Here is a 27,616-nt window from a genome sequence, read left to right on the forward strand (position 1 = left end):
CACCTGTAATTAGCAAGTTGTTTGAACCAAATTAGATCTGATCGACATATAGATAGGTAGAAAAGTATGTAAATCAATTAAATACATATTTTTAAGTACTGAAATAAACCTCAGAGAACAAGCACTCAGAAATGTGTTGGAACATGAAGTACTTGCCATATGAAAATGAGTCTTTATTTCCTGCTATTACTTCAAGGGAGTGGTCAAAAATACCATATTCACAACTACCTGCTGTTGCTACATACTTCAGTGCAAACAGTGTATCTCTAGGAGATAATCTTCGTAGCTGTAGATTCAGCCTGCCTTACTCTCCTTTAAGATGTCTTCTGCTAGCTGCCCAGGACTTCTTTCTCCTCTTTCAAATGGGAATAGGGGACTCCATCAGAAAACCAGTCTCATCTTCCTCTTGACAGTTGCCCTTTCAGATCTCTTATGCTTTTCCATCCATGCTTACAAATAAAATACCATTCCTGAAAAGCCTATCTTGTGAAAAGTAACTTAAAAAGTTGCAAGGACTCTGCAGCAGGCAGCCTCTTCATGGGCCACGCYGGCTTGCTCAACACCTACACAATATGCAACTGAAAAATTCTTACATTGCCATCCATTGTACGCTTGTCTAGAAACATYGTCCCAAAATAGAAGCAGTCAGCGCACTCACCTGCACAGCTCCCTTGTCTTCATGCTTACCCATATTATAATCCTTGAAGTGTACTGGTAGACACTGTTCTGGCAAAATGACAAAGCAGGGCACTAAGTAGAGGTCTTTTTTTCTTTTTTTTTAAACATCTTTTTATTAGCACAGTAACAAATGCAGACTTAAGTAGCCCACAACATACAACCAATCCACTGAGTGACTCCTATTCCACGCCTTACAGTTAAACAGCTTAAGGTATTTCACTACAGGTTGCCATAAGTCCTGATTAAAACCTTTATTCTTTTCACAAAGATAGATTGGCTTATAAAATAATACATTAACTACTTCTCATTTCATATATGAGGCCATATACTCACTTCTCCATATCACAGATCATGAGATGACAGTCTTTAAAAAGGATTTGTTAAATACCAATGTGCCCTCCATAGGGGAAAACAATCCCAGCATCTTTTTACAAAAAAACCCAACCCCAAACAAAATCAAACCCCCAAACCAAAAACAAAACAAAAAAGCAAAAACAGTGTGTAGAGTCTTAAATGGACTTTTACATAAATGTCAACATATGTACCTGTACAAAATTAAGCTGTTTTAGTCTTTTACATATTGCAAGCAAACTGAAAACCATAAAAGTCTAAGAAGTTTACATTCTTCTCGGTACTATATGTGAGCTAATATTGCTGAACTAATTACAGTCTTAAAATATGCTATTCCCAATTCTAGCTGTCTACTGTAGCAAGATACCTTAAGTTACAACAACAAAATCTTAGGAAATAAAAGACTGAATAAAATCTGTTATAGAAATACCCTACTCTTTACCAGCACCCTCCCTCCTCCCACCCCTTCAAAATCATAAGCAGCTCTTTCCATCACAGACGAATAATGCAAGAGTTTGACAAAACTCCAATTTATGTAGCATATCTTTTGGTCCATTGTCTGGCCATTCTGTCATGCTCTGCTCTGTTAGTCATATACTGAGTGGCAATACTTCCAACCAGGGGGTCAGCTGAAAAGAAAAATATATTACTTATTTCAGGCAAGGCAGTGAATAAAAACCTAAAAAAATACAGTTGAAGTATGAGTTTAACACTCACAAAGGAATCATATAGGTAAGATACACTACAGAATACCAGTTCAGTACATTTAGATTGCCGTGTCTTCATCAGTTTGTGTAGCCAGAGCAGTACAGAGCATCATATTAATCTATTACTTAATAAGGAAGCAAATACCAATTAAAGTTTTAAGAATTTTAAAAGACAGCAAATCAATAGTTGTATTTTGCATTACTGAAGGCTTTCACCAACTCATGTGTTTCAGGTTTATTTTACCTTTTCTAAGACTGCCCAGGACATACTTATTGCTAAGTATACTTGTATCAAAATAAATCTGGCTTCTAGGAATGATGAGATCACAAGGAAAGGTTTTATTTTTCTAAATTTTTATTTTTAAGCACAAAAATTGCATGAATTGTCTGACACTTCTTTCATTTTTCATACACAAAGATATAACACCTTCAAATTGACTTTGTTAAAAAACGACACGTTCCTCTTAACTAGTATAGGTAATGGGTAGGGTAAGGAGGGAGTAGTGATGACTACTTTTGGCACAGTTGGTAACTGTATTTAAGTACATGGTAGAATGTAAATAGCTAATCCACTCATTTTCAGAACTGTGTGTRTGGCTTTCATAGCTCTATCCGCTACCAAATTACTACAGTTTTGCACCTGTGCCTGGCACAGACCAGTGAGGAGTGTTTAACCCCTCTCCCTTCCCTTCCAAACCAACTCTGATTTTGGATTTTCAGTTTGCAGGAGGGACACTGCCACTTCCCTTGCAGCTCTGCCCGAGGAGAGGTGAAGAGGGYGCAGGTGGGATGCAGCCAACCCTCCACCTCTAGTCCCCCGTGAGGTGCCCTGGGGACAGAAAGGCGAGGTGCTAGAGGCCACAGCTATGCTGGTTGCAGCCAACAGGATGAGATGAGGGTCAAGTTACTGAAATGCCAGGTGGGGTATAACCTTACAGGTGGGCTCTGTCACAGCACAGGGACTTACCCGGGTTGCAGTCTGTGAGAAGGGAGCAGATGGAGAGGAGAACTTTAGAAATGGTTAATGCTGGACTCCAGTTGTCTTTTAAAATGTCCAGGCAGATGACGCCTTGGCTGTTAATATTACAGTGATAGATTCTTGTCCGAAACGTTACCTGCAAGAAACAGCTGTTAGACAGTGGGCTAACATATTACGCGTGGCATGGTGATAAACGACATCARTTACAACGCTGATCTGACAGTGAAAATATATATTTTTTTAATTTAATTTTAAGAAGAACCCCCCCACACACACACACAGCCGCAGGAGCAGGAGGCGGCAGGCAGGCGCTGGGCTCGGGCCGAGAGCGACCTTAGGGAGCCGTGCCGAGGCGGGGCCGGGCGGGCTCCCCGGGGCGCTGCCGCCCTCTGGCGGCCGTTGGCGAGACGGCAGCGGCGCCCCTCCCCCTCGCGCGCCCGCCCCGCTCCGGCGCGAGCCCAACGGCCACCGGCGCGGCCCGAGACCCTCGGGGAAGGCGACACCCACGGAGCAGCTGGCTCGGGAGTCAGGCCTGCGCTCTGCTAACACCCCCCTGCTGCCACCCCCCCGCCCCACGGATAATTGTGGTTTAACTTTTGCTGCCCAGCTGCCTCCATTTCAGCCCCGCACATCGCATCGCGGGTCGTCTTTCCTTCGCGCTTCCCTGCCTCCTGGGTACCTGCTCCAAGGGCTGCCTCCGCTCCCTTAAAATCCCTCAGAACTAGCCAAAGGATGTCAGATCGGTGCCTGAGGGGGAAATGTCCTTTTCTCCTCCTGTCTGGACTTGAAGCAATTCTACCAAAAAAGCTCCATAGCCTTTTAAACTTTGGTCATATCCCTGGCGTTGATGACAAGGTTTGGTACGTACCCATACACTAGCAATGGCAAGGCAGCAGCCACATTAACTTTACCAAGGCCACCAGATAAAAGTTTCTGGTTGCAATTAATATGCTAAAGTTAATTGTATTTATAGTAACAGAAAGCAGATAAATACTTTCAATGCCTTTCTCTTCCAAGATTGTCAGATTTTGGGGTTTTACTCTAAGTTATGTGTTTGCAGGAAGTCTGAGGGCCCCAGATCCTGCACAGAAGTAATTACCTGGGAATTTCAGCTTGTATTAAAAAGAAGTTTCTAGCTGATAATTCCAGGGTAAAATATAAAGATATGACTCAAGTACAACCTTGAAGCCAGAGACAAATAAAAAGAGCATTAATTTGAGCTAAAAATAAATTAAAATCTCACAAGCCTGTAGCTGACAATACTGTTCCAGCCTCTCTGAATACACCTCAGCTGTGCTAATAAACAGCCACCCTGCTTATACTACTAAAGGTCACATTACAGTTTTCGCTTTTAAAGGAAAGGAAACTGAAATTTAGAGCTTGAGTGACTTATCAAAGGCCTCAGAATTAATCAGTATTGTCTCAGCATGTCTAAGCAAAGAGTCATAAATGACAACACATTTACAATCTCACTGCAGAACTATGGCCAGGTTTCCAAGTTTGGGTGCTTACAGTCACTGTGAAATCCAGCTTTTTTATTATTTTATGTCTTTTTGCTCACAGCAGCAAAGAGGTCTGATGCTTTAAGATCATCCACTAACATTTCRGGCTCCAAATCACTTTAAAAAACTCTTCAAGTACACCAAGGCTCTTTGGAATTGCAGCTCTTGTCACTTCTAAGTGCTTAGCATTCAGAAAAGTCAGTTGGATTTTATTATTTTAAAATTTGAGAGATGTGAATGAACTGGGCAACTTGCCACATAAGTTATCCAAAAGGGAAACAAAAGCATGACAATACTGTTTTCAGAAGAATGTGACCTGTAGAAAGGCCTTATCCTGACTCACTTGATGAACAGTGACAACAAATTTGGTGGAACTTGCATGAATTAGGATAATCTGCATGAATAAAGGTTGCAGGGTTCATGCCCTAAATCCTCAGAATTTGTCAGCTATCCACACCCACAAATTTTATTGTCTGTTTATAGGTCACAGGGGTATTTGYGAAACACATTTGGTAAGCGGGTGGTATGACAAGAAGAACACACTAGTGTTTTCCCTTGAGATTAGACCAGCCCACACACAAAACTTGCCAGTCAACCCTCTTTTTTTCCTTGTCTTTCTGATGCAAAAACACTGGTTGTGACCCTCCCTCTTCCAGGCTCTGGGAGCAGACACGGGGTGGGGTTACATAGCTACAAAACTGTAGCGCCTCTTGTTTTCCATGTACTGCATCTCTAAGTTTCCAAGAATGCTCCTGATGTACAGAGCACACCAGCTATTTTTGGTCTCACAACTGCAGTTACTTGTCACATAGGAGACACCCACACTACACACTTAGGGAGACTTTCTACTTTGTTCCTTTTAAGTTGTTTGGATTTTAGATTAAAATGAAAAAAGGCAAAAAATCCCTGCATTTTTGCACATTATGCGTGGGAACAGCATAATGTCTGTGAGAGACCAGAGATGTGTCATGTCCCCCCCCCCCCCAAACAAGCTACAACTCCTGAAACAAGAACCCTGCTTCCATCTACATAGGGAAACTCATAGGTAGAGAAGGTACCAAACCAGGAGGATGTTCGTTTCCCAGACCATGTAATCCTCAATGGGATGAGCAGCAATGGGAAGTGCAGCAGGGCTCTCTAAGGTCACGTGGGACTCATATATCAGCCTGAACAGAGGGGCTGACCTGACTCCACGATATGTGCCCTAACCCATCCTGTTTACTGTAAGACAAAAGACAAGTTTGTGGCATTTACAATTTGCTGGCAACAGCTTTGCCACTGGCTCTCAAGCAACCCTCAATCCAGCCCACTGCTTGCTCTGTATTTTTCTATTCGATGTACAGCTTTGGTCTCTTTCCAAGAAGGCTTCTAAATGTAGGTGAGGTAATAATTTTAACAGATTTAAATTTAACAGATTTAACACTTCCAGAAGGGGAAGCATAGAGTATTTCCAAGTAGATACAATAAGTACCAAATTATCAGACAAGACAAGAGTTCTAATTTGAGCACAACAGTTAAATACCTGATATCTGAGAAAGCAATCTCTTTAGACAGCCTTTCAGTCCAGTGGACTAAAAACCTGTTACAAGGCACAAATCGTATTTGCCTCTGAGAATCAGACTTCCTTTTTTATTACTTAGAGAAGGAGAAGAAAGAGAAAAAAATAAAACCCACGTATGTGCAGAACAGCCTGATGAAACCTTAAATGTTTTACCATGGCACCGAAAGTGTTTTTCTCCAGTTAGAGGAGTTCTACCTACCGAAAGCACTGTGGGAAAGACCTGAATTTGTTTTCACTTAAGCAGCAAGACAGAAATGGGATGGTGTTAGACACATTTAGCCCAGCTGTTTGCCATTTACAATTTTTGCTGATGGTACAAAAGCCAGCGGCACAGAGAACCCAAATGAAACTGGGAAAGGGGGAGGAATTACAGGCCCACTTACAAACAAACAAACAATGCTTATGGTAAATGCTCATTATACATTATAGGAAAAAAAGTCACATAAAACTAGCAGATTCAGACCAAAACCAGGAGAAACTGAGATACTTAGAAGGTAATACAATGTATTCCGGGTCAAGAGACTACTGTGTGGAATAGCAGAAAAGTATAGTGGAACTGAACAATCCTTTCGGAATGTCTCACCTGAGATTACCTTAACGCACTAACTACATGAAGTTAAGCACAGCTTTTGAAAAGACATGAAGAAGCTAATCTCAACTTTACCCTGAAGACAGACAACCAGCAAAATGGGAGTGGGGGGAAAGAAGTTATTAATAAGAATGATAAAAGCACACATCAGGTCAGCCCAAGCTACTGTTTCCACCTCAGTAAATGAAATCTAACCAAACTATAATGCAACACTTGGGAAAACACTCAGTGCAATAGTACAAAACAATAGCAGTCATCTTGAAGGCCAAACACTAACTCTTAAATTCTCATCATACTTGTTTATTGGATACTCCTGAATACAGGCCCACCCAGCATATTTCTGCCTCAATCGCTATCTGAAACATAAAGGCAAAACCAGAATACCACATAAAATGAAAAAACAAAAACAGAGAACAGATTATCACTAACATCTTCAAAGTGCTGTATGAAGTGCTCAATGAATGCAAAAGAGCTCCATTATATATTCTTAGGACAAAGACAGGGAGTATCTAGCTCTGTTTCAGATTTCTCCCACTGAAGTCCCTTGTATTGTCTAGTGCATTTCAATGTCAAWTTTTAACACTTCTCACTTCTCCAGACTCAAGTACAGCAGTGCAGGTTGACAAATTACTCTTCCTATTTGCAGACAGAAAAATTGAGGCATCAATGGAACAGCAACCAAACTTTCTGTACAAGCAAAACAATGTGAGGAAAACATTGCAGATGGCAGCTGTCCCTCTTTCTATCCTTCTAGGAATCAGTTAATATCACTTGCAGCACAGGCTCTCCAACTCTCCTACGGCAACATCTTCCCCCAAAAGGTTGCCCCAAAATATCCTCTAATATATTGTATTAAACTCTCAGTTGGAGCTAGCACCAGTTCTCAAAGCCTGGACTTGTGAATCATCACCACACTTTTTTTTTTATAGGATGCTTGTCAACCACATTTGTCAGTATGTGGTTGCTACAGCACCTTGTCTCACTCATCTGCCTAAAAAACTTGGCAGCCTGCCAGGATGTCCAGTTTCCTCTTTTTCTCTTCCCCCCTCCTCTTTTTTTTTTCTTTGCTTTTAAGAAGGCACGTCCTTTAATGACATTTCATTTTCAAGTTATGAAACATGTTCTGCTATAGGCACTTTGCCATGGGGCAGCCCACTGTAGGACTGTCCTCCTAATAATTACAGAGGACTCAAAGGGGCAATAGAGGTTTTCTTCCACCTCTCTTTGAAGGTTTACCGAGGAAGATTCAAGAGAAACTAGTCCTTTCACTCTAGTCAGCTTATTCATTTCAGAGGTCAAGGCTTTTGAAATTGCCTTCAACCATTCTGCTACTCTACTAACGTTTATCATCAATATGATACACTGGCATTGTTTGAACTAGTTGTTTTTTCACTTCCTGTCTTAAAATATAGGAAAGCTATGGCAATAATATTAGTCCTACCACTTCCAAATGACCCACAAATAGTATTTACCAGTCAGTGCAAGCAGCTGGGCAATTTGAAATCAACAAATTAGTGGGAAGAAAGTAGGAGCAAACATTACGTTAATATGATAATTATATTTTCCACACTATCATTGATTAACACCAGCAAAGGTGTTAACACAGGAGTCACTTCAACAGAGTCTTTGGTTCTCAGCAAGGAAAAGGTTCTTCATTTAGAACCCAAAGTACACAAGTAGCACAGGTGGATGTTGTTAGATCACTGGTATGCTTTCTCTTGTGTCCCATCTCCATGGGACTGAAGCTGTACATATACTATTCACATATGTAAATCTGGTTTGTAAACTAGCTCTGACGCTGCTAGATGAAAGTCTCCATTTAAATGCAATTCTGCCACAATACAGTGAATCTCCACTATACTAGATTTTTGAGGCCTTAATATGTGGATATGTGGTACTTTTTTTTTATAGAAAAAAAGGTAACATGTCTTTTAGCCCAGGTGAAAGTTTAGATCCAAAGATAAGGGAACGAAATCCCAGTCAGAACCCAGAACAGAAAACAGAGCTGTGCTGCACTGACAAAGCTGTATTTTTGGTTCTGTGAACTCAGAGAACTCAGCATACAGGGCCATCTCAATACTTTGGTAGTTACAGTAAGGTCTGTTGAGGTATCAGGTTGGACAAATGTGAGACTGTAAGTGCTTCCAGCCTACAGCATGGGAAGTAAAAGTGTGGAATAGCTATCTGTGAAACAGTTATCCAATCCTTTTTATGCAAGCTAATTATAAACAAAATAATAGAATTCTAACCTARGGCACAGAAGCAGAACCATCCATACAGCCAGACGACCTCCCAAAGAAGGATGGACAGGTGTCATCAGGAAATCGCTACAGATGTCCCAAGGCAGACCATGCTGCTTGTGAATCAAAGACCTAAACTTAGGTGTGGAATTTAATGTCCTGATGCTACCAAAAAATCTGTAGTTACACTGACAAAAACAATTCAACAGTTTACTTCATTGGAGAAATTTGTATTAATTCGGCTGGTATGACCAGTTAGCAACATCTCCTCTAAAATGGACTATTGGCCTGAACTGTGGCAGGAAGTCTTTTCTACTCCAGACTAGACCAATGTCTTTGAAGACGCTGCAGTCATTGGTGCTTATCTCAGTGTGACTACTTTTGAGTAGRAAGTTAAATACACACATAAATGCTTTCAGGTACAAGGCAAACATGAAGTGTATATACAACCACCTCTTCTTGTTAACGAACACTCTTCCTCTGGCCAAGTATGTGAACCACAAGATAACATTCACTTGCCCTGGTTATTTGCCTTGTACCATTAGAACACAACAACAATGGAATATAAGAGTTTCAAAAATATCACACAACTACAGAAAAAGATTGCTACTGCACAAGTAGTGAACAACACAACAAAAAACTTAAATTTCACTTCAGTGGCCAAAACATACAAAAATACTACATTTGTGGTAACTGAGTGATTAGAGAAACAAATACTTGCTTCCTCTCCTCTTTTTCCCAAGTTTATTTACTTTACAGTTTCTCAGTCCTGTTCCGATGCCTGTACTAATTGTATAGGCTCTCTTATACCAAAATAAGGGGGAAAAAAGCTCCGAAATAGTGATCAAATGGACTGGAAAAGCAATTAACATTAGCTAAGAGAAACCAATGTAGTGTCTGAAATGAGCTTAAACTTGTTCTTAAAGTAGACTGGCTTTCAAATGGCCTGCATCCCATTAACACTGCTTGTTACTAAATGGTTTGTTGAGCATTCATAACATAAGATATCAACTACAGTTCTCTTCTTACCTTTGGAGGCTTGAAAGGATATTCTGGTGTAAATGTGATGTCAAGGAAGAAAACACCTCCCTCATAGACTGAGCCTGGAGGTCCTAGAATGGTTGATCTCCATTCATAGATGTTATCACCTTTGGGGCCAGCACTAAGAGATAAAAATCAAATAGTTTAGGAATATTACCACAATTTGAATAAATATGACCTCATATATTCTCAGAGTCTGATGCAGCAGAATGTTTTCAGTATTACACTTCATGTAACAACCTGGAGTAGACTATGACACAAAGTAGACTAAATGCTTCCAAAAATCCCCAAAGTCTTATCTGGACTCAGTGTTCCAGACTGCTTAGCAAAGGTCTGCTGACAAACTAGGAATGGCTGTTTTTTTTCAGCTTTTCTCATCTGACATTTATAAAAGAAGCATTGCCCAGAACTTCTCCTAAACAAACCACAACACAAAATTCTCAACTAAACAGAAAACATACAAGTTTCAAATAAAAAGTTCTTAGTGTATTTCAGAAATGGCTGTTCTAGCTCAGCCTTACTGTAACTACACCACATCAAAGACCATATTAAATAAATTAGGGACTGATACTGATTTTATTCATCCTAAAATAGAGCACACAGGATTAAAAGTATATTACTACATTATTGCTAAACCATGGCTCACTTTGTATAATTAAGTGAACCCAAGTGTATGATGATACTCTTAAATGCCAGGATTTTCCTCACTCATATCATTTTGCTACAATGATTTCTAAAGTAAAGCCATATGGACTGATCTCACTGATACTGTCTGCATTGCAGAACTACATTTTGTAGGGAGAATTAAACTCATCATCTCAAACTAAAACTGGGCTTTCTCAAATCAGCTTTGTCTAATTCTAGATTCCCCCTAACCTACCAGCATCTCTCAAAGAACAATGCACATTAAAGATATCGCAGAACAAAAATGGATGCTTTTTGAAAATTAAGTTTTATTGATATCCTCAGACGCTTGCATTCTGTAGCGTGCTGTATGTCTCTCAGTATTTCTAAGTGCAGCTCAACCTATAATGCCATTAATGGTTTAGGATTTCATTGCTACCTCTTTCTTTCTGTGCTGCTATAGTAGTATTATATCAGCAAGATCCTAGAGCTGGAAACTCCCTTTGCATAAAGGGAGTTGCTGACACAGCTTTTCCTGTCATGCATGCTTTGACTTCAGAAATCTCTTCTCCCCTTGTTCTGCAAGGGGCTGGATTTTAACACCCCTAATGCAAAGGAAGACAGCCTTTCCTCTTCCCTCCCCTTTCTTTTAACCAGGGTGGTGTGAGGCAAGGCATAAACAAAGGCTCTTCTCAAATTATAACAAGCATGGAGCAGTAACACTTGAGAGGGAAGGCAATCCAATAAATTCAATATATACATGACAATATGCATTTGATTACTTGAAGGGAACCAAAGCAATTGCCAGTGCTGCTAGTGTTAGTAATAGTGTTACAAATAAAAATACAACTACAAAAATATAAATTCTCAACAAAACAACAGTAATCAGAGACCTGTTTTTCCTTTGCAGTATTGGTGAATGTGTTCTTGATGGCAGGGGAATCAGGGGAGAGAAAGCCAATTAGTTTTGTTATCAAATCTCTCTAAAATTTCAGTTACAGATTTCACAGAAAATAAAACATTCACGATATTTTGATGCTAACTAGTTCTGTAATAGTGAAGCTACCACTAAAAACACACTTGTAGGGGAGAGAGAGCATGTAGGAAGGTAGTAAAGGGAGAAAGTTCTGTGCAAAGTGATTGCACCATCTGTTGGGGAAAGATRTCTCTCAACAAAACACAAAACTTCACACTGCTCACAAGAATTGCACTCAATTAAAGTAAAAGTCTTTCCATCCTCAAGATTCCTGGCATCCTGCTCCACCTTAATGACTTGTCCCTGCCCTACATGGGTCCATATATTTGGACATTCATTACTCTCCAGCGACCATTTGTTCAATGGACTGGAATAGCACTGTATCTCGAGAGGAAGCTCTAGCTCTTGAAAGACACCAGCTTAACTGTGAAAACTTACCAAAAAGGACTCTCTTGGGCACCCTTAGCCATCACTCCAAGGAATCACCTCTCTATATATGTATTAGCAACCTACTGAAACATCATCATCGCTCCAGGTTTTACCAGTGATCATCCTTCTCCCCTCCCTCTCCTAAAGATGGAACTACTGAACGGAACAGGTACTTGAGATTTGTTAGAACCAATTTACTGTTGGAATTTATATCACAAGACCTGCCAACTGGGAGCACTTCAACATTCAAGAAATGTGGTGTGTGATTAGCACTGAATACAGCCCTCTGAAGCAATAAGAAATATTTCAACATTTTGCATTTTATTCCCAGCTTTAACCCAAAGGACTGTCAATAAAAGAAATCCCACTGACTTAAAAAAATAATGTATTATTATTTATAATAGTCTTAGAAATCCCTTGTACCCTATTAGGTTTCCAATTAGAGCTATCACTGCATGCAAGTAATATACTGCTAGACCCCTGTATTAAAAGAGTGCAACATCTTTGTAAAACATCAGTAGGCTTTAACAGTGATGTACTAAGCTTACCTTTAAAGCTTTTCATAATTCAATTAACAGAGTGAAATAGCGGTAGATTTCCAAATTCTATATATTAACATTGATTTCTTATAAAGGAAAGACTGAAAGAGGGAGATGCAAGTCGGCTTCCAAGTGTAATATTGCTTGGGTTTAAATTAGGATTAGGTTGTATCAAGCAGCTCAGGAAGACCTAGTACTTAATAGAAAAGTGACAATACTGGAACATAGCTTAAGTGCAGTAGCATTAACTTTGGTGGAGATATAAAAATTGTCAAAGGTTAAAGATTACATTCTTTGTTTAAAAATCCTTGCAATTATCTGCTTCAAAAATAAATTCACTGATACATAGATACAGGGCTCACAGGCACAGCTGCCACCTTCCCTGATATGTGTCACCACTGCTCAAATTAAGTGTCTGTGTCTGCTAATGCAACATTTTGAAGCTGCCYGGCAAATGACCACTGTGAAGACAATTTTAGCCAATTACATAGAAATTGTTTCCACTGCAAGACAAGAGTATGTGAAATACAACTTTCTGTATTAAACTCAATAACCCACAACCTCTTCACTTCCAAAGAAAGAAATGAGAAAAGACTAGTAGTGAAAAGAGGACCTCAAAACCAAAAACCAACAAACAACATAAAGACACCCAAACCCCACCACAACCCACCAAAGTACCGTACCAGTGTAACACGAGAGTACAGATGAGCCTCTCTCTTCCCTGGAAACACAGTAATATATTCAGTGAGGATGCACTGCACCCACTGTAACAACTGTTTCTTATCATACCCAGTTTGCTGCTAACCTGTCCTCTGGACAAATGTTATGACATTAATGCCTTTAGGAAATGGCCAGGGCAAAGACAGATAGTCCTTGAATGAAAAACTAACTTCTCAAGTTTAGAAGCAACAGTCTGAATACTGCCAGTAAATGCAAGGTAGGGAGAGTTTGTAAACACAGAGATGAGACCTAGCTCAAAGATCTGCCTGGGGTAAGCAAGCCCCAACCAGTTTTGGAAAAAGCCCATCTTGCTCTGCCTCCCTTTGCTGGCAGATGCCATGTTCCTTCTCAGTTTAAAAAACAAACAGCTATATTAGAAATGCCTGCAGCAGAGGCTGGGGAGCAGAGTAAAGCCTAGCGAAAGAGGCTGCATACTTAGATGCCTTGCTGATACTCAGGAAGAAAAGCAATTGTAAACATAAAACTCTTGTCTCAGAGACTAAATATTCAGGCAGAAAATACATACACACAAACCTATCCATGTATTAAAAAGGCCTGAAATGACAGCTAGGATAGTCTAGTGCAAAAATAGCCAGCCTGTGTCTTTTACATGTAAGCAGGTTAGATACAACCTCTGCTGCTGGCCTACATTACATAATACAAACTCAATACTTTGCATCTGCAAACTCAGGGCCCTCCTCTGCCCAGACATCCTCAGGCAAATGATTCAAAGTATATCGACGTCATGGAGGGAAGGTTTTTTTGTTGTTCACCACATATCGCTCACGTACTAAAATCCTAGGTAACACACTGCTGACATTCTCAAGGGCAAGGTCCGGGAAAAAATTACTAGGAAGCAGCCCACTGTTTGCGCCAGCTTGCTAATACATTTGGAAACTACCTAGTTCTTTCTAGGAGTTGACCACATGATAACGTAAGCTYTTCTCTAGTAAAAATATAGCCCAGTGAACTTCAGTTCCTCCTCTGTGAAATACAGAAAGCATGAAATAAGAGAGCACTGTTATGATAAGTGAATCAAAACCAGTCAATGCTACAGGTACTARACAAATACCCTAATATACCAAAGAAGCGTATATTCCTTTTAAAAGGAAACTAATTTAGCAGTCATTCAAAATGCCAGAGTACCTTCTGTCAGGATGAGAAGGACAATTTCACGGTATGCTGAAGTAAACAGCAGCTAATGAAAAWCTAGCAAGTGTTTCAATTAAAACCATGAGCAACGAAACTACAAACTCATATTTCAACTACTCCATACCCCTATGAGACTATTTTTTCCTGAACAGGAAGAGTCTGATGCAAGTAGCTGTTCTGAAGTTGCACTCGTAGAGAAATAAACATAATTTCCAAAACACTGCAGACATTACCTTTTCCAAGAGACATAGCTCAAATTTAAAAAGAAACAATGTACTAGAAGTATAGGGGAATTCCAAGGTGTCAGAGTACCTAAATGATMTCTAATGTAAAGCTATTCAACTACAAACTTATAGCAACACTGATTTTTTGTTTTGTTTTGTAGGTAAGAAATAGTGAGTGACTGAACAAGGAATTGCGTCTTAGAGGTCACAGGTCATCACCTTACTAGAAAGCTTTAGGAAATACTTAGCTGACTGTTAGAAGGACATCATTTTTTGTCCTCTTCTTTTTAAGGTGGCAAGCATAAAATGCATTAGAAACAGTTTGGCTGGTAGATGCTAGGGTAGAATGACGACATCCTCATGTAAAGTTATGGTGCTTCTTGATTTTYAGTCCTAATACACCACATTCCTGACATCATGTTACAAATGCTGCCTTTTCTGGTAGTCCACCAAGGTTCATGCTGGCATTGCTAACCTAGGTTATGAGGATGAACTTGGGGCAGGAATTAGAGGCATCTCAGAAAACTTAGCTCATTGGGAGATGCAGATGCAGGGTCCCTGGAAGGACGCAGGACAGCTACTTAGCTTAGCCACTGAAAACACACACACACTTACAAAATCCCTTATTCAGAGAAATTTTGCTCTACAGACCCTTAATTAAGCTATGTTCAAAATGGGAATGTCAAAGTCAAGTTAAAAAAAATACTTTGGCCATAATGTCACATCAAAAACTTCAGAGTAATGCTTAGCTGTAATTTTAGAAATAACTGTCACCTCCCCCCCACACTTTAGCTACTAAAATGTATTATGATGATGATGATGATTTCTAATATTGTAACACTGTATGCTAACCACCCTACAATGCAATCCAAAGACATTTGTGCACAACTTAAACAGGTTTTTCATTTATAAAATAAGCATTAAAGCATTACATAGTTATTGGAAAGAAATTTGACCCAGATAAACAGAAGCAGTTAGGAGGATATCCTGAGCCATTCACTTAATTGCTACTTTTCAGTCAAGTAGCCTAAATGTGGGATACAACTTTCCTGCTTCTCAGTTTTAATCAAAAAAAGGAAAGAAAAAGTGAAAAAATGATAACAAAACCTCCCCTAGGCAACCATAGCAAGTTAATGGTAACATATTGAATTATCACGTGGCTATGTGAACCAGAGCAATATTTACCTCAGTTGGTCAGAGCGTGGTGCTGCTAATGCCAAGGTCGCGGGTTCAATCCCCATACAGGCTATGCTGATGGTTCGAGTAGATGATCTCCAGAGGTCCCTTCCAACCTTACCATTCTATGAGTCTATGATTTTTGCCCACTGCCTTTATACAAGCAAAGCTGCTCCCTTGAGTCAAAATTAGCTAAAAATGATGGATTGGCCATGGGTGAAATGTCTAGGATCTCAAACACAGGCATGGAGAAAGGAGGGTAAGGGAAAAATTTGAAGCTGGCTGTAATTAAAAAATAGGAAAGAAGGAATAAAAGGGGAGATAAATAAGCAAAGATGGTATACTCTACTGCTATAGCACTTTCAATTATAAAATTGTGATAAAAAAAATCTTAATTCTCTTTCCTATCCATGTTCAGGGATATAGTTTTAAAATACAAAGCAGTAAATACTGTTTTTATTGTAACTTGTTGATAGTTACTGTATTTTCTGTCTTAAATTAAAAGTGGCAGTCACAATATTATTGCACAAGGGTAAATGCCTTACAAATCCCACCATGCTTCTAAGAGAGAAGAGCGCACAAAATTTCTGTTTTAGCATCTGGAAAGCTTTTCCCTTAAGTATCAGACTAATGTAAAACAGGGGGGATTGAAAAATTGCACATAAATTGCACAAAGCTTAAACTGGATGGTAAACCGTGCAGTGAATTACATTCTTAGGATGTTTTAAAAAAAAGAACTAAATAACTAAATAGCTCTGATAATGGAGTTGATAAGGTGCTATGCAGGGATTTATGAGACTTCAAGGAAAACTATTTCAGAGGGTATTTCTTCGGAAAAGAAATAAAGTAGCTTTTCCAGGTGAGAAATAGTTTATATCAAAAATATTTGGCAACATCACATCATAACTGAGAGGGCCTGATCCCTTCCAGGAATTCACTCTCTTCAATGACAACAGGAGTACTTGCAAATTTAGGATCACCACCTGAAATATTTCAGTCTCAGCAACATATTATGGGGCAATTGCTACAAAACTATTTTGTGAAAAGGCCAGCCCTCTTGAATAATTCTGCTGCAAAGTTCAGTTTTTAAACCGGGCTTCAAAGATTTAAAATAAAAGCTCAGTTAACGCAGAGGTCAGAAGGAGTCTTAGAATATTCTCAGGAGTGTGCTACAGCTCTATTTAGTTTAACAATAATCACTTCAATTTAGACACAAGTCCTCATAAAAAGGTTCAAGAGAAATTAATCCATTTAGCATTGGTTCCAAATTTGAAAATAAATCCAGCCTGCTCAGTCCTCAAGGGCTTCCTCTTTCCTTAGAGCTGGCTTCTTCCTAGCCTTCTCTGCTTCAAAGCACTGAAGTCTGTCCCATTACATGCAACGCCATTCACTAAGTGTTCAACCTGACCACAGAGAAGCGGACTGCTTCTGGAAATCTATGGTTTCAATATATACACAATGAAAACATATGAAATGCCAAACTTCAAAAATGGCAGTGAAATTAGTTATCATATGCAAATCTGCTTTCCTCTTCCCCTCCCAATTATTGTTTGACACCTTACCACCACCACTGCTACCTCCAAATTAAAATATACTGGCTTATATTTAACCTTGCTTCTCCCATTAAATAAGTCCCTGCACAGGAAACAATAAAATGAATTGGGAAAGAGCAGCAGAGAATCTGACTTGCCTGACAATCAGCAGTGGCTTATTTAAAATGACAAAAAGATGTGATGGTAGAAGCTATGCTCTGCCAACTTAACCTTGTGTTATTTTTACCATCAGTTTTCTTCCTGCCATTTGTCAGCTGGACTATTAGCTGCCAACATGATGTGAAGGAATATCTGGCCCCATCAGACCTCATTTCCAAATTTAGTATTTATGGCATAGAYGTGTAATTTACAACTGGTAAGCAAAACAAGCATTCTCACAAATGCAACATTTTTGTGACTGCACTACTTGCTCAGAACCTCAAATTCCAACAGGTTTTTGGTAGCCAGTATATTAGTAAACATTATTTATTTTTGTAACTTTAATGCTTTCATAAGGCAAACACTTTTAAAGTGGTTGCCCAACATCAAATTGACRGTTCTGCATTTAGAGACAAGAAAAGAGACTCAATTCTCCCTTGAAACAGCATATCAATACTGTTAATAAAGTTCTTGGGTCATTAATCTCAGCTGTGGTGTACACCTCAGGAGATAAACAAAAACAAATGCTTTCCTTCCTCCTATTACCTTTCGGGCCATAATAGAGCCTTAAATTCATGGCAAAAAAAAAGCCCCTATCTACTCTAAAAATGTAAAAGCCCTGGAACACCCTCTTCCTCCTCCCAGAAGCAGCCTGTCCAGTGCTTCTTTAAAAGAATCAGAGGGCTCTTCCCTAAATCATGTTTTACCCACAAAGAAAAATGGAAATCCACCACAATTAACCTGTCATTTCAGAATCAAGCCAGAACATACATCTGTTTCCATCCACCATGCCAAATTACTGTCCTACCCATATCAATGTGGGAATATGAAAAGTGGTCTTGATAAACAGATATAAAATATACTATGATGTGTTGAGATTTTCTATTAGTTGCAAAACTTCTAAGCTAACTATTTTGTTTAGATTCATGTGATACAGAGGCTTCCATCTCTTCAGAAGTCATTTGCTCTTTTAGGGAAAAAGAATCCCATCTGTTTAATAAATCTAGCTATCCAGCATTGAGATAGAATAGTGGACTGATTATCGCAAACTTCATTCTCAATTCAAAATGAAGAGTGCAAACTGAATTAAGAGTTTGCACTCTTCATTTTGTTATAGCTACTAATTCCATAGATCAAGAAATGCATAAGCTAAACAACTTAGATGGAAAAGGCAATGGCACCTACAAACTTGTTTGCAAAAACTAACCCCAGAAAATTAAAAATTACGTGTAACGCTTGGCAAGAAGTCTCTGCTACACTGAAAACTGAAAGCAGACAAAGACTCTCTAACTTCCTCAAACTAATAAGGACATGGTTCTTGTGGCTTCACCCAACTGTCTCCTCAAACTAGCTTTCACAGTTCCATGGGGAAAAAGGCTTATTTTAAAGAGAACACACAATGCAAGCGTACTGTAATCTCTCTCGTCCTGTAACAAAAGCAATTCTGTAGAAAGTCTGTATTCAGACCAGATCATGTAGTACTTAAGATTGCTACTTTATACACAACTTTAACTTAGCAAGAGAACATAACCCAAAGAAAGAATCTTCCATGTACTATGTGCTCCAAAACTGATCCCTCTACTATTGTCCTGCCAACTACCTAGCAACCAATTCACCCTAAAAATATATCATAAATTAAAATAAATGTATCAGTCAATCAAAACCAACACAGTCACTTTCCTATCAGACCAAGGATGGGTGGAATCCTCATTATCTGCCTGGAGAGCCAGATCATCACGTTATTTTAGYCACTGTATTGCTTCCAATCAGCGTATCCATGCTGATACCAATAACACTATATTGCTAATCAAAATATACATGGCATATATGTTTTGAAGGATGTACTTTAAAGCTATACGAAACCTAGAAAGAAAAAAAAAATCTATTCTGGATGTCTTCCTCTTCTCTTTTATCTACATTAAACTTCCTATATTAACTTTTTTCCTTGTCATTCACTCAGCAAATTAAGATCACTGCATCTGGATTAACCCACAACAAGAACCAAACTGAACAAACCACCCAATGCCAACACAGAAGTTGTTTACACTTCAAGACAACAACAAAGTATGATCAATTATCATGCAATGCCCAGACCATCTCTTTACTGATTTTCAGTTCTTAACTCCCATCGAAGCTGCCCAGCAGTAAAGGTTTTGTAAAACAAACACTTTGACTTTTAAAACTGTAACATGTAAAGAGTAGAAGTTTTGCCCAACAGAGATGAGATGCGAATGTACCATTTTTAAGTAAAACTTTACCTACAATTTAATACAGCACAGCTGTCAGCCAGTTACATAGCAGTGACTAACATTTGTTTATATACCACTGCAAGTTGTTCGTATTAATTGCAGTTCCAAGCATTAGCCACATCACTGTAGTTAATCAACATTTATTGTAGCAGTAACATATGTAAATGTTATTCTGAAGCTGAATTTAAGTGTAAAAGCTTGAAATAAACGTTATCTTTCAAAAGGACGTACTTTTGATAGTATTTTCACAAGGATAGTCTGACAAGGAATTTGTGGTGTCTTTTTGTAGTTTTGTTTTTTTAATCTTCAAAGTATTAGGACTATTAAATTTAATCCACATTAGGTGTCACAAGAAGACTAAGCAGTGTTCTCAAATAATGCATATAGTGCTGGGGCCCAACTTTCATGCCTTAACTTGAAGGAGATACAGTCCTTCGCAAATTATCTTTTTTCTCCAGAACTCTGTTCAGCCATTGTCTTTAAGTAACTTGCCCCCAAAACAAAAGAAGTTATCACTGACAACTTTCTTTTTTGACTTTTGAACTTCACAGTCTTTTTTGACTTTGAACTTCGTTTCGTTATGGTTTTGACTGAAAGCATCTCAAGAATRTAAGGAAACCTTACAGACAATGAAGTGCCAGGCAAGAAGAACTTCACTTAGGGCATTACYTCACTTACACCTATGTATGCAATGTGATTTTTATATGAAAGCCAGCATAAGGTCTGTCCCTCCCCAATTTCCACACAAGAGGGAAGACTTAACAACAATTTAATAAGCTAGAAACAAGACACCTGGGGATGGCAGTTAAGTTCTGCTAGGAGAGGCCCACAGGCAGGTGGGTAAAAGAGAATTGCCAGGGAGCACAAAAAGTTTAGGCATTCTCCTCATCAGCAGTGCTGCACACTAAAATGAGCTCAAACATTGATGTTAAATAATACTTCAGAGGTATGTTCTCACAACACAGAGGCTCTTCAAGTCACAAAAACTACCTGTTTTCTCAAAAGCTTCCTAAGGAACCTGTAAAGTTCTCAGAGAAGGATTTTCAGGGGCATTTAGTAAAAATTCACACATTTCTATAACAGAGAGTGTTAAAAAGTTACTTTGTAGCAATTCTAAATTTTTATTAAATTTCATGATTATATACACAAGAAGGAAAGCACATCACTCATACACATGCTATTGGTTTAGATAAGCAATTCACATTTTCTAACACTATAAGCAGGCTACGTTACAATTAACACCTTAAAGCAATGGTGAAAAGATCAGAAAAGAATTCCTTGGCATGTTTTGAGAGTTGTGTAGGGTTTTGTATGTCATGACTATTTTCCCATACAGACACATGTGAAAAAGATCTCTGAAGAGGCATGCCTATAAAACTTGAAAACTGACAGAGATAGCTAGGCATTTTGCATCTAGTGTTATGCTACTAGATTTCTRAAGAAAAACTGAGTAAACTACTTATATTTAGGCACAAATATGAAACAGGTAAAATAATATATGGTAATATGGCAAAACACGTAGAAGAACTGGCAAGCTTAATACCCAAGCTTGATGCAATTTTACATATATATCAACACAAGAAAAGAAATTAATCTATCATTAGCTACAAATCACAAATTTTTCTCTTATAGGAAGGTAAGGACACACAATGCAAGAAGAAAGCAAAACAGCTTGTTTCCAGTCTCTACAGCTTCATTTGAAAAGACTCATTCACTTGGCTTTCTCACTAAAAGACAAAACAAAGTACACCTCAAATATTCCTTTCAGTGAAATAATAAAGATGTTCAAATGGCAATATGTTTACAATGTATATATATTTACACTTATCTGCATTATGTTAGAAAATTCCTTAGCTAGCTTAGGCAATCTCACTTGAACTTTCAAAATAAAATAATGATAAGAAATATTCCTTCATTTAAGTTTCTATATCATGGTTGCGGTTTGGAAAGATCAGTAAATAAAAAAAAAAACCCAGAAGTACACATACATAGTCTTCTTAATAAATCTGTAAGAACAGACAAATTCCAAAGGCAGATGGCACTCCCATCATTAAAACAGCCTTTTAATAAACTATTTAATTTGGATTTTTAATCAAATGTAATTAAAAGTTGTGATGAGACAACTCTCTTTTTGAGTTAAGACAAACTAACTGAAACTAATTGTTCTGCTGAGCTTGTGATTGTCACAAAAACATCACAAAAAATTTTAAGTTAATGTTGATCACCCCAACARTAGTATCATCAAGAGAACAGCAAGCTACCAATACTGACATGATTTCTTTATGCACTCTCTATAAATACATAAAACTACATGTCATATTGATGCAATTTCCAAGCCATGAGTTAACGACATCAAAACCAAAGTCACCCTTAAGATTAACTACTGCAGTAAAAAACTGAAGTATGCACACACTTTAGTTTTCATCTTTAAAACTGAGTTATTTGAGACAGATATTAATTTAACAAAGTTATTATGGAAAAAATTTCTGAAGATCACTCTTACAGGTGCTTTTGTCATATGTATGTTTCACAGTGCACAAACCTGCTAAAGCATGACTTGCAAAGATAAGATCATTTGTAAACACATTTTTTCTCTGTCAAATTTTAAGTGCTTAATAATAATAATAAAAAAGGCTTCATCCACCCATTAGTATAATAAAAGTAGTATTATTGTAAAGACTTTGATGACAGGTCAAATGCAAATTTTGCCACAGAACTTTGTTCCTCTACTAGGTTATCAGAATGAATGTAAGAATCACCATGCTGGATCAGATCAGAAGTGCACCTATTCCAACAGCTTTTCTCTGACTGTTTTCCTGCATCAAATGGGGGATGTCAAATGCTGAGATTTAGAATGCTGGTGCCAGGTCATTTTCTTTCCTAATCTTAGCAACAGCCTCATCAAAAACTGCCTGAAACTCTAAAACATGCACATACATTTCTCTTCTGAAATCAGTGTTACAAACAAGCTAGAGTAATTCTATCTGGTTTTGCTCTCCATAGAAATGTCAGAGTCCTTTTGAAATTTGCTAAATTCCTGGCTTCAGCAATGTACTATGACATGGAATCTCAGTGTCTAATTTTATGCCACAGAAATTAAATAAATTTCTCTATCTTTTAATCTCCTTCCATATGCCTTTGTTCTTTTATTATAAAACAGAAAAAAATATGTTTCCCATCTATTTTCTCTAGAGAATAAAAATAAGGAAGAGAAATAGTCTGTCTATTTTCTGAAGTAAACAATCTCTGTACCTTCACATGAGAACTCTTCCACTTTTTTATCATTCCCATCTGTCCTCTCCAAAATCCAGCTATTTCTGCAATATTCTTTTTGAGATAAAGTGGGCAGCATTACACAAAGTTTTGCAGACAAAGCTTTGCTTTTAATGTATTTGTATTGAGCCTTTTTCCCATTCACACGGTGGAAATACTTATTGCCCTTCTTGTTCAAAATGGTAACACTTATCACCATAAGCATATCCTTTATGAGCAACAGGCCAGTAAGGAGTAACTTTTCCACACTTTCACAATAAGACGTATAAAGCAGACTATACTTTGTTAAAGATCCATCTTTTCAGCAAACCCGTATTAAAGAGTTTTTGTTTGTTTGATTGTTTTGTTTTTAGAAGTCAGTAGATCCATATCAACCTGGGCTAGGAAAAGTCCTCAGTCTGTTGAAGACAATGGCAAAAYTCCCATCAAATTCAGCAAAATCACAGTTTCATGTGCAATGCAGGACACACAGAAATCTCTTTTGGGAACCCAGAAGAAATAACAGCGGCTGCAAGCACTTGTCTGGGGGGTTATTTCAATCACACTCAGCCCAGTTGGAATTATGTCATTCCCCCATTCTCACTAAAGAATGCTTTTAAAAGTGTCCTTGTTGCTTCTGCATTCTCTAAAAAGATAAAATGTATTCTTTATGGAAGAATAAACGAAGTGTTTCTGATCAATTGATGCTGCAGCTGACCATATCATAAATAAACAACAAACTCTGCTTCTGACATTCTGCTTCTAAACCTACCTGAATACAGCTTTTGAGTAATAAAAGAATAGCAGAACTGTACATAGGAATTTATACAGTTCTGCAAAGAGAACTGAACTCTTCTACAGGAGACCTTTTAAAGTCATTTCTTTTAAAACTGTATGATTTATTCAAAAGTCCTTTCCAGTACTCCCAATAAGAGAAGCTGAAGACAGTGAATATTTTGGCTAATGACAAGGGAATTCTAATTGCTTTTCCTATTATATTTCTGCACTTTTTTTCTGTCTGATATTAAAGATAATAAAGAGCTTCAGCATATCAAAAAAGGTATCCCCTCCCCCTTCAGTTCCTGTGTAGGAACTGTATATAGTTTAAAGCCCTGCTGAGATTTGCAGGCATAAATGTCAACTACAACAGTCAAATCTTTTAACATATTTATTACTTCATTCCTTATATTCTTCCACTCTATGGAATTAATTCTATAATTTAAAGTGCCACTTACTAAAAAGCCAAGACACGGTAAAGAGCCTGCTACCTTCTGCACTTCCTATTCAGAAATACAGTGATTTCACTCATTACAGCCTGCTTAAGTTTAACCAATTTTGTGGCTCTTGTTCTGCGTAGGTGTTCATCATTCGTAAGTTCTAGGATTCCATTCCTTACTTCACAGGTCATTTCCATAGGTATTCCTGTGCAACCTGATCAGACATGGTGCATAATGGTCATTTCCGAGATGAGATGATAACATTACTAGGAAAAGGATAAAGATGGTATTTAAAGAGGATATTCACTTCCAGAGAGACACAAAACAGGTGTATACATGTATATTTAGAGGAAGGGAAGGAGAGAATGTTTGCACGTGTGCAAGCTGGGATTAAATGGAGGGGAGATTCAGGACATTCAAGGTTCAKAATCCAAGCACATTTTAGTTTGTCTGCAAGCTTAATTTGAGGGAACACCAAAAAATCTGATCTTTTGGTAGAATGTCTCAAGATGAACTTGTTCAAGCTTAGGAGTAAGGGTTTGACATTTCTCCCAAATCACCATAATTAGTAAGAATTACTTTGAATATTCGTAACATCCAAATGCCTGCCCAGTTCTGTTTCAAATCCTGTTATTTTCTTGGCCTCCATTTCTTGTGATGGTAAGTTCCACAGTCTAATTATATGTGTGAAAGACACATAAAATTCATTCATTTTATTACTCTTGCATTTGTCACCTTTGATTTCAATAGAATATTTCTTTATTCTTACGTTACGAGAAAAAGGAAAAGAGATGTTTCCAATTTATTTTCTTTTACAGTAGTATTCAATGCAGTACAAAGCAAACAGTTAAATAAATAACTGAAGTATTTCACTCTGGTTATGTTCTTCCAGACAGAGTAAACTTTCCTGTCTACTAGTAGAATCTGAGAAAGAGGAACAAATAAAGGAACTAAAAACCCTAAACTTTACAAACTCAGATCAAGCTGTCTTTGAGGAAACATGAGAAAACAACTACTGAGAGCATCAAATATAGTCCTCTATTCAGCTCTAATAAACCTATACTTGAAAATAAGTAAGTAAACAAATCTCCTAACCGAATGAAGCCATCTGTGTGGCTGAAGACGCTAGTGAAGGAGAGGGGTAATAATCCTCCCACCTCCTCCTCCTGAATCAGCACAAAGAAAAAAAAAGAGAGAGAGAGAGAGAGATACCCTATCATGTAACGTCACCCTAACCTCTGATATCACCAATGTTCAGCATGCTATTTTAAACCTCATTGTAGAAGCAGTAGCAGTCAACAGTTCCAACTCATTTTGTGAGCATRAACAAGTTCTTAGAAGCCATCATCAGTGTCATGGCTGAGTGGTTTAAAGGGAATTGATGCCACGACTTTACAATGACATTTCAGGGAACTTGCAGGAAGGGCATATATCTGTATTTGCATATAWCTGCTCCTACTAGAGTGAAAGCTGCACCGAGCACAAACATGACTTCAACCAAAACATTCCATAAAGTAGAGATCTCTATGGAGAGGCAAAGAATTTACAAAATCAATTGAAGGAGGTTTCAGAGGGACCTGATAGGATTACAAACTGATGACAATAGTGTTGCAGTTTCAGAGGAAACCCTGCTTGATTAAGTTATTGAAGGATAGAAAAGGACAATTCAGAGGCACTGCAGAGCTCTTCCATTACCTAAGCTATAGGACTGGTCCCTAAATACAAAGGTTACTCTCAGATTCAATAGCCTGCAGCATGACTGATGGAGCACAATTCCAACTTCCCTTGCCTTCCAATGGCAGAGATGCTGCTGCAGTTAGCTACATCCAAAACAGCATCAAATCGTCCAGGTAAAAAAATCATGGAACACAGAAAAAGTTGACTTAAGAAGTCTGGCAGTTTCTGTAGGAAGTCTAACCCACCTGCCAAGTAACGTTCAAGCATGCTCTGTGCACATTCGTATTCGATTGCCTGAAACTTCCTCACAGGCCAGGTATTGAAAATCATAGTTAGAAGGCAATTCAGAAGAACAAATATAAAACCAATGGATCTGAGAAGACTGAGATCACAGTGCTTTCATGTTAARCCACTTAAATGAAGAGTATGACGTCTTCATTTTGAAGAATCTGGTTCTTTTTATGTTTAAAGAAATGAAGCTTGTACACGAGGAAAATATATTTACATCACAATGCTTCATTCTGCAAAACCATGGATGCGGTGCTGTTTTTTTCCTCCTGAAGCCTGCTTTTTCCTTCAGGGAAAAAAAARGGGGGRGGGGGCAGGACAATCACCCTGGGGAGAAAGTGAGATCCTTGATCTTTACATTCACATTATTAATGTGAAAAGGCATCACTTACATGAGAGCAGTTTCAGGAACTGAGAACAAATTTCTGGAACAGAAAAACTGTTGTTGACAATACTTGTCATYTGGACCAGATTTTTTTAAAGGTGCATTTTCACAATGAATAATTCAGAAAACCAAGTATGCTTTTATACCATTAAGAAGTTCATTTTTTTGAAGTTAAAACTGTGCAAGGACTATGGGAAACCCACCAGACTGCTATTATTGGTAGGTAGCTGCCAAGGGCACGAGAGTCCAATTTGTTCTTACTTGCTGACAGACGGATACATTTGAAAAAGGAAATCCAGGTGAGTGAAAGACAAAAAGAGGTGCCTTAATTGAGTGTGATGACATTCAGACCGCTTTTTCTAAAAAAGACATACATCTTTAAACAAACTTGGGTGATAATGCACAATTATGTCCTGCCCTGATCATACATGCACTTTATTTCATATTAAAAATATGTTTAAAAATGTATGTGCGTATATACACACRTATGGGCACACCCACATAAAACTGGTATGTCTCCATAGGTATAGTAWCTCAGCTCAGTGACAGTTAAAATGAACAGCTGCTGCTACAGTCATAACACTAAGAAAGTAGAAAGGCCATCCAGGATTGATAGGAGAGAATAAGCCTGCTTCAGCCCCTTTGCTTAAGTATTTGTTCAGAACACACATGCTTTTATCTGGTTTCCCACGATGGCAGATGTAGAATTATATTATCACTTTAGCAACCTATTTTTGCTACAAAATGATGACATAATGTATAATATTGCAGCACCAATCAAAGCTAACAGCTCCTCCTCTCAGTTATGACAATGTTTGGCCTTACCATTTATACTTCTGGGATTAACTGTGGTCGCTCAGCACTAACCCTAGGAGTCTTTTTTGCTTGCACCTAAGGGACTTTCCCATGTGTGCTTCTGGGTGATGTAATGTTTAGAATGTATGAAAACATGTATCCCGTTCACTTCAGCAAGTCAAGTTAAATGCTAAAGAAAAGAAAAGTTGATCTTACAATAATTCCCTTCCATTACAGCTGGTTTGTGCATTTTGGAGAAAGCAACAATGGGAAAAGTAAACAGAAAATAACTTCACTTTCTCAGAAATACAACTGCCCTCTGATAACTGAATTCAACAGGGGTATGTCCACATATGCGCACCCTCTAAATACACCATGAGCAGAAAGCAGATCAGATGTAACACTGCTCGCTTAGAGCTGCTGTACAGATGATATCTAGAGATTTTAAAATTTGCAAGCTATTAATAATTCCTCCTAATTACCCTGGAAAATACAATGAACTACTGGACAAAATAAAATCTAAATGAAAGTCTACTTCACCTATTTCAAAGCTGAAGTCTGACACCTTTATTGT

At 38.2% G+C, this 27,616-nt stretch overlaps 1 protein-coding gene across 3 annotated transcripts in view; it reads right to left on the reverse strand.

Moving 5' to 3' along the window:
* Positions 1–768: 768 nt before the first annotated feature.
* Positions 769–27,616, reverse strand: part of UBE2E1 (ubiquitin conjugating enzyme E2 E1) — a 46,395-nt gene continuing 19,547 nt past the window's right edge. For all 3 annotated transcript variants that reach the window (XM_085322425.1, XM_085322424.1, XM_085322423.1), the window contains 3 exons: positions 9,637–9,769; positions 2,704–2,851; positions 769–1,658 (listed from right to left, as the gene is read on the reverse strand). In XM_085322425.1, coding sequence (XP_085178551.1) covers positions 1,561–1,658; positions 2,704–2,851; positions 9,637–9,769 — 379 coding nt within the window. In that variant the 3' untranslated portion in view covers positions 769–1,560. The remainder of the gene's footprint in view (positions 1,659–2,703; positions 2,852–9,636; positions 9,770–27,616) is intronic.

This window comes from Rhea americana, unplaced genomic scaffold, assembly GCF_003343005.1.
Source record: "Rhea americana isolate MKP2758 unplaced genomic scaffold, rheAme1 scaffold_77, whole genome shotgun sequence".
NCBI lineage: Eukaryota > Metazoa > Chordata > Aves > Rheiformes > Rheidae > Rhea > Rhea americana.